This window comes from Siniperca chuatsi, linkage group LG18 (assembly GCF_020085105.1).
Source record: "Siniperca chuatsi isolate FFG_IHB_CAS linkage group LG18, ASM2008510v1, whole genome shotgun sequence".
Taxonomy (NCBI): Eukaryota; Metazoa; Chordata; class Actinopteri; order Centrarchiformes; family Sinipercidae; genus Siniperca; species Siniperca chuatsi.
Window position 1 is genome coordinate 15,085,390 of NC_058059.1, and position 14,140 is coordinate 15,099,529.

At 38.4% G+C, this 14,140-nt stretch overlaps 1 protein-coding gene across 1 annotated transcript; it reads left to right on the forward strand.

The window, feature by feature from the left end:
• The first annotated feature begins 1,634 nt into the window (after window positions 1-1,634).
• Window positions 1,635-13,137, forward strand: urm1 (ubiquitin related modifier 1). The gene is made up of 5 exons (XM_044174554.1): window positions 1,635-1,728; window positions 3,520-3,590; window positions 9,468-9,549; window positions 11,575-11,623; window positions 12,248-13,137. The coding sequence occupies exons 1-5, from the start codon at window positions 1,694-1,696 to the stop codon at window positions 12,314-12,316; spliced, it is 306 nt and encodes a 101-aa protein (XP_044030489.1). The 5' UTR covers window positions 1,635-1,693; the 3' UTR covers window positions 12,317-13,137.
• Window positions 13,138-14,140: the final 1,003 nt, after the last annotated feature.

Consider the following 14,140-nt stretch of genomic DNA (forward strand, 5'->3'; position numbering starts at 1 on the left):
CCCTCTCCCACCCCCACCTTATCCTCCCAGCCCTGTATACGGGGACTGGAACTGTCACCAGTATGATTGAGGGTGTATGCAAGGAGGGCGAGAGGGATAGAGAGAGACAGATGTGCATTCACACACTCATGTCATGCCACAGTGCAAATACATGCAGACATGCACATGCACAGGTGAGAGCGAGAGTGCTGTGTATAATGACTTTCCAATATAATGACATAAAGGGAATACCAGTTCATAAATGTGGGCACCATTACAAGGCTCAGTAGTTGCACAGATTTTGGCTTAGGAACAAGTGCATTTCGTAATTTTATCCTGGCCACCAAAGGTATAAGAAGTACATAAGAGCAAGGCACTCAATCAAAACATGGGAAAAACAATTCCAGGTCTGGCTTAAAAATTATAATTTCAGTCCCTACACTACAGGAGTTTGACAACAATACAATTCAAAAATGGCTCATTCAGACTGTTGCTGCTGGCGTCTTAACGAAGACCAAGAAAAGTGACCACATCACACCAGTTTTCAGGTCTCTTCACTGGCTTCCAGTGTGTCAGAGAACAGAGTTTAAAGTCCTGCTGCTTGTCTATAAATCTCTGAATGGCTTAGGACCAAAATACATCCCTGACTTTTACCCTATGACCCCCATCCTTTATTTATGTCTCTGTTCTTAACTTTTTAACATCCTTTAAAATGTTTCTATTCTTTTTCATTTGAATGTTTTTATACTGTTTTTATTTCCTATTTTATGTTTTTTATTCATTATGTAAAGCATTTTGAATTGCCTTTGTGTATGAAATGTGCTATACAAATAAACTCGCCTTGCCTTGGGATAAAGGAATTGGTATTTGCAATGCTGACTCTAGAGTTCACAGAAGAACAACTAAAACATGTGTGCAGAACAGAATTCAGTCCAAAAAGTGAGTGTATAACTGAAAGTATAAAAACCGAAATTCTGGAAACATAAAAATAAAGAAAAAATATCCGAAGAAAAACTGACTCTTTAGGTGAATTTGCTCAAACACTCCTCATACTGAGGGCAAAGTTCTCAATATGAAATATAACACATAATATAAAATCAATGTAACAGAGCAACATTTTTTAAATAAAAGGTTATAAACTGCACTGTAACCAAATCATACACAAAATGATTAAATACAAAGTAAAGAGATAATAACCTAAACACAATTTTACATATTTTTGCAACACTTCATCTAATCATGGCTGTGCCCAAAATCATTCACTCATTCACTACACACTTACACTACATAGGCTATACTATGAAGGGGACTGTATAGTGAATAGGGATTAGAGAATGATTTTGTATTTTCTTTCATTATAGGAGGCTATACAATGTAGTAGTGCTGTCTTTTTTTTCTTACATTTTGAATTATCATATATAAATTGTAAACCTTGTACAACATGCTTTAAGCAACACTGCACTTTATTATGTTCACGCCCATAAAGGACATTTTAATTTGAATACTAGAAGGAAGAAAGAAAGAGAGAGGTGGAAATGATCAATTAAATAACAATATACTTGTCTATCGTTTTAAAATAAATTGTATTCAAAAATAATTACGAGTTTGCTTTCAGTTTGCTGATTATCATCAAGTCTCGTCTTGAAAAACTGTATGCAAATAATTACGTCACGTCCGACTTCCCCCTCCGCTACTTCCTGCATGTGCCGACAATATGGCAGCGCCCACAGCGATTCACCTGGAGTTTGGGTAGGCGAATTAAAAACCCTTTATGATCGTTTTGTCTGCCTGTTTTGATGTTGTGTCGGCAGTTATGCGGAAACAAAACGTTGGGCGACCGTTGTATTAGTTTATTTTTGTATCGTTATCCTTCGTTAATTTAAACAAGACCTCAAATCAGTGTAACAGCTAGCTGCCTGATAGTTTTGAGTTTGTTTATGAAATGTCCATCATCTTGTGGTCGCTTCTTCTCTCTAACGTGACAGAGTAATAGACAGAGGTTTTGTGTTGGCTTAAAACGATTTAGAAAATTAGCAGAAAGAAAAACACTAACTCTCATATAACGTTACACAGCAACAGAACTGGACATAAGGAAAGTGAACACTGCTGACTGACTTTAAACATCTTCTCATTCTGACCATGCTGCACTGTGCAGCCTGTAAAACATTTAAAACTGAGATTATCTCAGTCCTCCATGAGACGCACACAGACCGTCCCTCTCTGCATCAGCACGTACTGATGTCGGACCGACGCCTCCAGCAGCTCAGCCAGATGTGCAAAGTCTGCCTGGCAAAACATCATTACTGAATATAATCAATGAACTGCAAAACCAAATAGACCTTACACTTTGATTCAAGTCAGACTTGCATCACAAAAATGAGGACTTGAGACTTAACTTGCTCTAGGCTGCTGTGAGAATTTACTTACTTGAGACATGCTTTGAGACTTGACCACAACCAACATCAAGTCTAAATGGATTTCTTTAAATGGATCTCTGTCAGTTTTTCCAGTCACTAAGATTTTAAGCCAAACTGATCACCAACTGGTTGTAAACTCAACACAACTAACTAAAATAACTTAAAACTGAGATTAATTTAATTTAATTTTTTTTTAACTAACTTTGTTTATTTTCCCAATAATTACTATCTCTTCAAAGTTCTTGCACCCTATAAAGTCTTATGGACAACTGCGTTAGATCATAAACTGTCACTGTGAAAGAAATTCATACAAACAAAGCCCACCAGTGCCTATAATTACTATCAAATTATCTTCAGTTCTTTCCAGGAAACTTCCCAGGAAAAAAATAGTAAATTACACACCTTTTAAAATAAAGTGCTACTTAATTGACACATTCATGGATAAAATAACCAGACATGAATGTCTGTCTGTTTTTGGCTAATCCACTGAATTAAATACCTGACAATTCAAAGTACTTTATCACGGTGATGCAAAAATCCTATAAAAATACAATATTGTCATAAAGCTGCCCTGCTCAGTGATTTGCAACATTGTCCACAATGACTCAATACAAGCAGAGTTATGAAAGGAATAATTGTAACAGTATAAACGGTATGGCAAAATCTCTGACGGTTGACAAATACATCGTCCAACCTTAGCCGCACACCACGAACATTTAATTGTTAGACCTAAGCACCATTAACACAAATTCAGATAGAAAATGTTGAAACGTAATGGTCAGCATTAAGAGTAAAACAGTTTTCCACTCATGTGACATAGCAGTTTGGTCATCAGTGTCTTGTATGCTTGAACCCTGTATACCCCTGTCAGCCGAAGAACTGATGGTCTGCTTCTGACCTCTGTTCTGTCGTCTTGATGCTCCTCATGAGAGTTAATTAACGCCAGTATTAAGCAGCAACAGTATTTTCATTTTCCAGTACTCTCAACACAGCTATGTTAACAGACAACTAGTTCTTTGCCAGTGTTGATAGACTGATTAATCCTCCACAAGTATCTAAATGCCACAAAAGCACACACTTTATTGATCTATTTGACTCTTATTTTTTTCTTTTTTTTGTCTAGTGGTGGAGCAGAGCTACTATTTAATGGTGTGAAGGAACATCATGTGACTCTTCCAAGCCAATCCGAGCCTTGTGAGTATCACCTGTCACCTGTATGTGCATTTCTTTCTTTAAAATAAATGCTGTGTTTACAGTGTAAGAGACTGTGGTGACACAGTGTCAGACGGCTGCTTCTCCGGAAACCTAAGGATGAGAACTGTTCCTAGTGAGTGTTGTGTTTAGAGTTACTTCTTAAAGGACCCGTCCAGTGTTTCTGCAAGTTTTAGTCCATTTACTGCAAATCACACAGGCTGGTAGTATATGTTATGTTTTCAACTATTTACTACACAAACATTTACATTGTCATGTTCAGCAACATCCATCTTTGCATATTATTATTCTTCAGGTTTTTAATCTTCTAACAGTTTGTTAATGCAGTGTAGTCAGCCAACCCTCAGTCCACCAGGACATGAATGCATGAATCTTTGCAGACTTTTCAAATAAATCCATGTTTTTAGCTGCATTGCCATGTGATGATTGTTAAATTAACTAAATGAAAACTAGATATGAGGTTCGGTGTGATGGATTACACATCACGTTTTCAGCCACATGATGTACTGAAATGAGTGGAAACCAATGGCAGGTAGGATAAATGTTTTCAAAAATGTCATATAGGATGGTTTGTGGAGAAAGCAAAGAATCCTTCATACTGTCCATCACTTGTATTCACTTTATTAATGACGTTTCGATAGTGTGCAGGATTCTTTCTTCACAGTCAAGAGTTTGTAATCCTATACACCTCCAGTGAGGCTTTTTGGTATGCAAGAACTTTGTCAGAATAGTTACTTAGAGAATGGTTTGGAAATGAGTGGTAGTAATATAAAGATAAATTGCATATGAATGCAAAGCCATCAGTATTGTTCTGATTTCACATAATTACATCTGTTATCTCAAAACAGTAGACAAATAATGTTTCTTTTTCTAGATCATAATTGCCACACTTTTTATTTATTTAACTTTTATTTAACCAGGAAGTCTTTTTAAGATACATTATCTCCTTTGCAAGAGTGACCTGACATTGTACTTAAATATGAAATATGAACAATATGGAACTTCATCTATATTAGGATTTGGGTGGTGGGGACAGATTTTGCAATTTGTGGCGTGTGATTTGCTTCAGGGCTATATCTGTTTAGTGTAGCTGTCATAGCACTGCTGTAACAGTAAATTATGGAAACACGCGGTGCTCCATAAAGCAGCCGATTCTTTTGGAAATTAAAACACTATCTTAAATTTAGAACTGGACATTAAACTGTATATTTTAAAAACATACTTTCCTGCATTATAACTGCTGATATAGCACAACAATGTTTTAATAGAACATTATAACTTCAGATTTATCTTAATTGGGACTTGAGAGTCACATGTATTGAGGTTTAGTTGACACTATGCTAGTATCATACAACAAGAAAATCTGCAAGCAATATTATTAACCCTTCACAAGCATTTAAGACAAATGTAAATAATCAATATAATAGCTTTCCCTTAGCATTTCTATGTCATAACTTCCTCCCATAAACCATTATCCTCCCATCACTTTCCCTTTTCTTCTCTTCCTCTTCCTCCTTCCCTCCATCGTCATCTCTAACATCTGTGTGGCTGCCTGTTCTGCTTCTAAACTGATCCTTTCTGACTCTTTCACTTGTAAATGTTGCCCACTGGTAATACCAATGTATGTGAATGTGGGTAGTAAAGGGGGTAAAAGGGAAGTTTATGTTTTTCTTTCTGTGGGTTGCAAAAGAGAATTAGGGTGACAGAGCTCAAAGTCATTTCTTGTCTGAGGTCATTTCGGCTGACTTGGCGGCCGCGTGCTCATTTCTCAATTCATAAAAACTTTTCCACCTCAGGTTCCAAATTGATTAGATTTTATTTTGCTGAGGGATTCAGGTTCCTTCCAATATGGGTCACTAACTCAACATGGAGGAGTCAAGGGAAAACCTGCCTGCAGCCCGATTTTTATTTCCCAAACCCAGCTGAGGACCCAGGTCATTGAGAACATAAGGGGAGGGAAAAGCGAAGGCTGTGAATGGCAGTCACCTAGAGCTTAAAATGTCTTGTGATATATTTTTTTAAAAAATGTATTTATATATATGTGTGTATCTGTGTTACGGAGTGAGAGAACAAATGAGAGGAATATGTGTCTTTGGTCTTTGACTAAACAAAGAGTGTTCATCCATGGCGTTACCACGACAACAAAAAGACAAGTTGACCAGAACAGGGAATGTCAGCCAGATATGACCTTGCAGCACTAGCCGACCTCTGCGTGCGTGCACGTGCGTGCGTGTGTGTGTGTGCATGTGCATGTGCAACACTACAAAACCCGAGGTTTTGCCATGTGGTGCACAAAGTTCATAATTATGACGTCAAAGGAGCACAGACATTTTGACATTTCCTGATTGTATTTGCTCATTGTGATCTTAAGTCTAGACTGTTTGTGCGTCTGGCAAGGTTTGCTGATCCTGAAAATGTTGCTCCGAACTACTTTTGCGTTACATATATGTGTGTGTGTGTGTTTAGTACAGAAGGGGTGCAGTGAGGGCAGATATAATTGGTTCTGAATCCTTCGTATTTCTCTTTGACCCCAGCCGGTGATTGATGACCCTCGACTGAAAGTCTCTCTCCCTCTCTCTCTCTCTCTCTCTCTCTCTCTCTCTCTCTCTCAACAACCCCCGTGGTCTAAGGATCACACCGTTTTAGCACCTCGCATCAACAGAAAGATGGATAGCTCATTCCCCCCCTCACATGACCGTCATAATCGCACAAAGACAGAAAAGGAGGGGGGGGCTGCAGGCACAAAAGAAATGCGGGCACAGTTTTGAATCAGTGTCAAAATGGCGCCTTTTCCCTCCCCTCCCTCCATGTCTCCTTCCATCCATGCAACGCAGCTATCCCAAGATGCTTTAGCAGCCTGTGATACATTTTCCTTCTCTCGTCTTCTTGTTCCCTGATCTTCTTTTCCCCTTCTACCTGGACACCGAAGCGCTATCAAAAACCTTCACCTCTCAATGTCGTCGTTCTTTCCTTTCACCTTTCTAACTCCTCCTTCTTTACATTGTCTTTCATTTTTTTATACAGTTAATTTATATAAGCCTGTCTTTTTGGTTTGTGTAAATTTGTGTAACCTTTTACAAGAAAGCCATTAAAAGGGCAGCGCCCAATGACTGTTTCTGTTATAAAAATCTTAATTGATGAAAGTGATGAATGATGAAATGAATTGATGAAAGTTATTACCGACCTGTGTATTGAGCTAAGACAACATATTTATTTTCTGTGTGCAACTTTGAACATGTTTGCTTGTGTGTGCGTTTAGGGAGGGAAATAAAAAAAGAGAAGGCAAGAGATGGAGAGGAAGAGGGGAGGTGAGCAGGTTTTTACGAGAGAATTAAAGAGAGTGTGAGAATGTGCGTGTGAGAGAGAGAGAGAGCAAATGAAAAAGTAAATGGGGGGCGAGAGGATGAAAGAGCGAATAAGGGGTAATGGTGGAGAAAAATTACCAATAGTCAAAGGCAGAGAGAGAGCAAAGAAAAGAGTCACCACAAAGAAGGAGTTATGACTGCTGTAGTGATTAGTTCTGTTTTTAGCCCCGCAGAGGTGCAGGTCAAAATTCACTGCCTGGTACTCTGCTTTGTGTGTGTGTGTGTGTGTGTGTGTGTGTGTGTGTGTGTTTTGAGGGGAAGTATTTGTCTTTTTTTATATGGAGGCCTGGAACCGTAGAAAACTAGCACTATCATTATACTACTGAGCTGGCTGACAGCACTGCAATTAACCTGAACACTATTCACACAGGCTTGGAGCTGCATGTGCAGACACATGCACACACTCACACACACACACCTTATACATCACATATCATCCACTCAGTCTGTTGCCTTCATAGCCACAGTGACCGGGCAGGTGCCTCTAGAAATCTTTTTTCTTCTTTTTTTTTTTCATGAATCTTTTATTATCACACGCTAAATGCCACAAGTAAGCCTTCTGATATGTATTGTGGAATATGTTTTTGTGTTGTCTTAGTTTATATTTTATTCTATTTTATCTCTAGTGGGTATTCGTATTATCTGTTTTTGTAATTGCCATTGGTTCATTGGTTCAAGATGGGAGCACTATAATTTCTGTGATTTTGTGGATGGAAAAAAAAGATTTTTTTTTGGTCAGATGTGTGGACCCAGTTTTGAAAAACCAAAAAAAAAAAAAAACACTTGAATCCCATTGTAACCCCTCTCTCTGTATAATTTCATCATCTGAAAGCCCGGAAAAGGCAGGTTTTTGGGTGAATTTTCGGAAGATTTCAGAAAGCAAAATGTCTCAGTAATTTTAGATGTGCTCAAACACAAAATGTAAGCCTGCATTCTATATATAATAGAATAATTAATTGAAAAGTCAAACAAAATCCAAATTTGTCTCCACTGTGAGCATGCAGCATTTTTTCTCCTGCATTTTTCTGAATGTATTTCATGTAAAAAACTGTGGTCTTTGCTCTGTTTTAATGTGATGTTAGCTCTGCCTTTGATCCAGCTGAACTCCTGAACCCCTGCGTGGTTCGACGCCTACCTGCTACGGCTTCACCGCTCTCCTTACACCTGGCTTGGGATGACTCACTGTCGTTCTCTTAACCCTCGTATCTGCTCCATCTGCTGCTCTCTTTTTCTCTCTTGCTCTGTTATAATGTATTTGCTCTTTTTCTCTCTTCTGTTTATTTACTCTCTCCTTGTATATTACCATCCCTCATCTCCTCTGTTCTTTCGTTCCTGTGTAAACTAGTCAAGGAGGCCGATACTGTTAATTCTGAAGGTGTGTGTGTGTGTGTGTGTGTGTGTGTGTGTGTGTGTGTGATATGGCTACCAGCAATTGCTGTGCTCTCGAGTGTTATCGCGAGTCGTCGTGCTCATATACATTAAGTAGACAGCTGTGAACATAAACACACTCGAACACACAACCAGGAAATAGTCACAAGAAAATATTAGATTTGTGTGTTTTGTTGCATTCACCTGCTTTTGTTGTTTTAATGTGTCTATATTATTACACTATTTTCATGAGAAAACATACAGTTTTGTAAGGAAACACACCAAGCACTAATACACAGACACTCGAAAGCTCTTACACCACCTTGAATCTTAATGCTAACAACCGCCATTACTATAATATATTCATTATTAGTTGTTTAGTGGGGATTTATCCTAAAACCTCTCATTGTCGTTGCCTTTGTGGCTGTCTGTCAGTCGGTCTGAGTGAGGCTCAACCTATTGTTAAGACAAGGTCAATCTGATTGTTCAGGAGGTCAGACTAGTAGAAAATTCAAGCATCGCTGATATTGAAGCCCAGGCGATTTAATGTTTGACTCTAACAAAGAAAATTATTATTCTGAAATTGGATTTTCTGTTCATTTTATTAGTCCTGCGTTGAAAAATTTCAGTATTCAAGTGTGAGGCTAGAGAGAAATATAATTTAATTTATAGTTTTTAAGAAGTAGATGCTTTTGGAAAATGTCTGGCTTAATATTAAAACATTTTTTTCATTTTAACCTTTGAAAATTACATGTCCAGCTGTAGATGGTCTTTGTTTTCTAATCTGTTGAGTCGTTTCGAGATTTATACATGTAAATCATTAATTTTATTTCTTTCTAACCAAGGTGAACAATGTTCACTCTTGGCCACTGACACCAGTCAACCCTCCCCCCATTTCCAGTGTCCTCCCCCCTAACATACACATACACTCATAAATATACATGCACACAGACACATACACAGCCTCGTCCCGCATGGGGCTTCTGTCGCGTCACATCGACCAGGGGGCTGGAACCATGCACCTTGACCCTTAACCCCTGACCTGTGACCTCTGTTGTCTGCCTGTGTATGGGCTTTGTGTGTGTCTGTGTGTGTGTGTGTGTGTGTGTGTGTGTGTGTTTTCTAGGGGACATGAAGCAGCTGCTGGTCTGGATCCAACGGAACCTGCTGAAGGAACGGCCCGAGCTCTTTGTCCATGGAGACTCTGTGTGAGTGTGTGCGTGCACTTGACACACACTTGATCTGTGTACAACAATATAAACTTAAAGGATATGTTATACATCACACCGCCACTGGAACAAAATCTTAACTGCCAAATATGACTGTAATATATGATCAAAAATTGCTCTATAAGAACAGTTTTCAATGTATTGAGAATTTGAAACTGAAGTAGACAGTGAGTCGAGAAGCATTCTGAAGCATTTTTCCTGCAGTTCAAAACTGCTGAAATGCTGAGGGAAAACAGTCTAGCCTTCAGGTTATGGGTTTCAGTAAGATGATTACCTGTGAGCAAGTGTGTGTGTGTGTGTGTGTGTGTGTGTGTGTGTGTGTGTGTGTGTGTGTGAGCGTGTGTGTGTGTGTGTGTGTGTGTGTGTGTGTTGGTCCAGAGCTCAGCCTTATAGGACTAGCTGACTTTTACAGCTGCCTTTGTGCGGGACTATTTATAGCACCACCTAACCAATGAATGGAGAAAAAGCTGGACTACCTATAAACCTTATAGATTAGATGTGTGTGTTTGTGTGTACTTTGTTGGCAGCACACAGTGTTTTTTGAGCAAACCATCGTCAAGGTGTTTCTTGATTATCTTTAAAGAAAATTTAAAAAAAAAAAGATCTATGGGTGTGTGTGATTCATTTACAATCTTTGCCTTTTCTTTAAATTCTATGGTTCTTTCTCAACGCATCCCTGTTGTTGGTGGTGTGTGTGTGCCGTTTGTGTAGACACACGTTTGTACTCACAGGTTCCTCTCACATTGTCCTCTCTCACTGACATCATAGAGCATCTACAAGGTGGAGAGAAGCTCACTCTCAACAGTATGAGAGGCATCAGTATCTGTTTCAGGCATTATCTCACCACCTAAACTGTTTCCTCTGTGGCTTTCAGGAAAAAAACACCAACATGTTTGAAGAAGACTGCACCCATAGGTGTCTGTTGTTACCCTCCCCCATTATCCTCTTTTGAAGGGTGGTGATTTTTTTTTTTTAGGCTTCATCTGTTATTTTTGGGCCCCCATTAATTTACAGTGACAGTTTCCCCCACAATCTCCCTACTCTTTTACCTCTGCCACTTATGTCTCTTTTATTTAAAAAAACAAAACAAAAACCCTCATCATTACTTTCAGTCCTTGTTAGCCAGAAAACAATTTTGGAATTCGTGATTGGTAATACAAGTGCTCTATACATATTTGCAGATAGAGCAGTTTAAATGTACATAGCATTAGCAGCAGTGAGTTACCCCAAAGCGCTTGTTTATGATCCTATGTGGGCTGTAACATGAACATAACACACACATGCAGTCACTTATACTGATTGGTCAGACATAATACTATTATTTTTATACTGTGAAGTGTTGAAAATTAAAACACCATACTTGATTTAATTTTTTTAGCAATGAATTGAAAAAAAAAAAAAATCTGAAAAGATTTCAGTAAAAGAATCCAAACATTTTTTTCTAGTTACTTTCAGGTGCATTCATCAAGTATTTGTTTTTTGCAAACTACATTTGTTTGATTATAACTGTTAGTCAGGCTGTGTTCACAAATAAGTAACCTCTATGTCCCAATCCACCACCCCAAAAAAGTAAAGACTAAACTGTAATTGGTAATAATTAGTCAGAATTTAATTATTAATAATAATGTGTGTGTGTATATATATATATATATATATATATATATATATATATATATGTGTGTGTGTGTTCAAAATACAGTTTAATTAGACAGGCTTAGATTCAGAGAGAAAATAAAAATCTTATGCCCAAGAAATTCTCTTTTGTTAAGAATCATTTTAATCTTTGTTGTAGCGTTTCTTTCACTAATTTAGTTTTCATATTTTGTAACAACTTGAAAGTTTGTTTTTTGTCTTGATTTTTTTAAAAAAAAGGGTGCTTTTTCTGCACATCTGTGGAGCCTTTCCTGCTCTACCTGTTTTGTATGTTTTTACACGCATGTGTTTGTGTGTTTGTGTCTGTTTCCTCTAGGAAATGTGTCTCACTCAAACTGTGTTTTCCCACAGGAGACCTGGGATTCTGGTGCTTATCAATGATGCAGACTGGGAGCTAATGGTGAGCACTGGGAGCCGTGTTCACTGTCATATGGTGTAGCGAGAGAGAGAGAGTGTGTGTGTGTGTGTGTGTGTGTGTGTGTGTGTGTGTGTGTGTGTTTCCAGCAGTTTATAAAAACATGCATTATTTTTATTTTAAGCTCTTTTATCCTATGTTGTAGGTTTTCAGGATGCACCATTACAGTGTTAAGTGTTTGGAGATTGTGCATACAGTTGTTTATGTCTTCATGCATAGGTCCCTGTAACTATATAAAAATGCTTGTGTGGACATTTAAATCAGGAAGAGCAAGGTTAGCCTATATGTTCACTGATACTGAGATGGTTCATTTTCTCTGAGTCAGTTAATGTTTCATAAAACGTGAAAGCAGCTGCAAGTTTGTCCTTGGGGTCTCGTATCTGAACACATATTTACATGCACACACAGTCTGAACGCTTCAATTTGAATCCATTGATTCAATTACGGGAGGCAACACAGGATGTAAATTAAATGAAAAGTTTTTCATTGATTGGACCCCAATGGGAACACAGGAGTAATACACATATTTTTATTGGTAAATACAGATATGTCTCCTTTCACTTGTAGAGGTGTTTGAATATTGAATATTTTGTGTTTTCTAAACCTCAGGGGGAGCTGGACTACCAACTACAAGACCAAGACAACATTGTGTTTATTTCTACTCTTCATGGAGGATAGAAAATGAATTAAGGAATACAAACATATCCTTGACATCTCTGTAACTACCTTTTCACCACATCCTCTGCACTCTTTCACCCCCCGCCCCCCCACATCTCAGCAACACGCCACCCCATTGGACGCTGGGGATGAACCGTGACATCTGAGGTGATTGATGTCGGACCGCAGGAATGAGTGGAAATTCAGAGATGGTTACCAAGAAAAATGTGGAAACTGTGAGAGGAATTCTGTGGACACTTGCCAAAATATAAATACCAACATTTTTTAAAATCAAACTGGACAAGTTTAAAGGGCAGTCACAGGAAGCTCTGGTTGTACTGGTCAACTCACAGGTGTGTAAATACCACAGCTGGCGTGTAAACCTTAATCTCCCTGCATCCTCTCCTCCAGCATGTGAAGCTGTGAAAGACAAAATGACCTTATCTTGGGGTCTAATGACCTTCAGTTCACGAGAATATAAAAGAAAAGGTAGCACTTTACTTCAACCCCCCTAATTAGCATTTCTAGGCAGTATATAAACATTTAATAAATTCATAACACACTGTAATGCAGTTGTAAGCAGGTATGAGTACATTTTAAGTGTTTATTCATGTATTTGTCAACAATTATAACTTCCCCTATGAAGACATATTTTATATAATTCTAACTGCTCATTCATTATTTGTTTATACACCAGCAACCAGTTATGGATGCTTCACATGTGGGGTTACAGTTGTTGACAATAAACAATTCAAAATATACATCTGCTTACTATAAACAATGTATTAAATGTAAATATAGTGCTTAGAAATGCTAATTAGGGGGTTCAAATGAAGTGTTAAAATGCCCCCCCCCCCTCCTCTTTTTTTGGGTCCCATGTGATTACATTTTTTTTTAACTTAAAATATGTTTTATTCTTCTAAATGCTTCTGATATTTTTCCTCACAAAATGAAAAAAGATTAAAAGCTTTTTAAAAAATAGTGTCAGAATCGTTTTTTCATTGTTGTTTTCCTTACATTCCTGGCCGGAGGGATTATTTTCAGTTATAAACACAGCGGTGAAATAACGAATTAAAGATAGGTTAACATAAATTAGGAAAATGTAATTATTATACCCTCGCACTTTAATTTACGAAGAATATTGCATTTGCTGTAAATAATCTTTTTGTAGTGAATTTCTACTGCTATATGTTGACTGTCGTCAGTGTTATAATTTTTGTTCTCCCATGAAAATGTTATTCTTCTACAAATCCCAAACCCACATTGTGTGTTTCTGCACTTCACAAACTCTCTCGACAATGTCAACATGAAGTCCAGTTTTGGACTCCGATCCGAACCACCCTGCGCCGCACACAGAGCCCTGTAGCCAAATGCTTTTCCCAATTAGGATTTTACATCACGCTTCGATAATTCCCGGTGATAGCTTATATCTGATCGATTTAAGCCCATGCTCTGTGATCACACTGCAGTTTTAGGCTGATTAGACGAGACTTGAGGGAGATTTTACCGTCCTATAGCCCCACTCAGCTGGAATATTCATAAGCGGTGTGTGTGTGTGTGTGTGTGTGTGTGTGTGTTGGGGGTGAACTACAGGACCACTGCGGGAGGTCGAGGTCTAGCCTCCGGGATGCCCTCCCATGATCGCCCGGGGCGACCTAAAACCTTTTCTCGGTTGTGGAGTCCGATTTGCAACGGGAAACCGACCGATAATGGCGGTAGAAAGGAAATGCTAATGAGGCTGCGAGGGGGTTAGAGAGGAGAATATGTGGCTCTGTCAGCCAGTGCAGGCCTGGGATACTGAGTGTGTGTGAATTACAGAGTGAGGAGATGAGTAAAAACATGTTT

Excerpts from the sequence above, each read along its gene's own strand:
- urm1 (XM_044174554.1), top strand. The coding sequence starts at position 1,694 with ATGGCAGCGCCCACAGCGATTCACCTGGAGTTTGG. Across the intron at positions 1,729-3,519 it reads GCGATTCACCTGGAGTTTGG|TGGTGGAGCAGAGCTACTAT; the intron begins GTAGGCGAATTA and ends TTTTTTGTCTAG. Across the intron at positions 9,550-11,574 it reads TTTGTCCATGGAGACTCTGT|GAGACCTGGGATTCTGGTGC; the intron begins GTGAGTGTGTGC and ends GTTTTCCCACAG.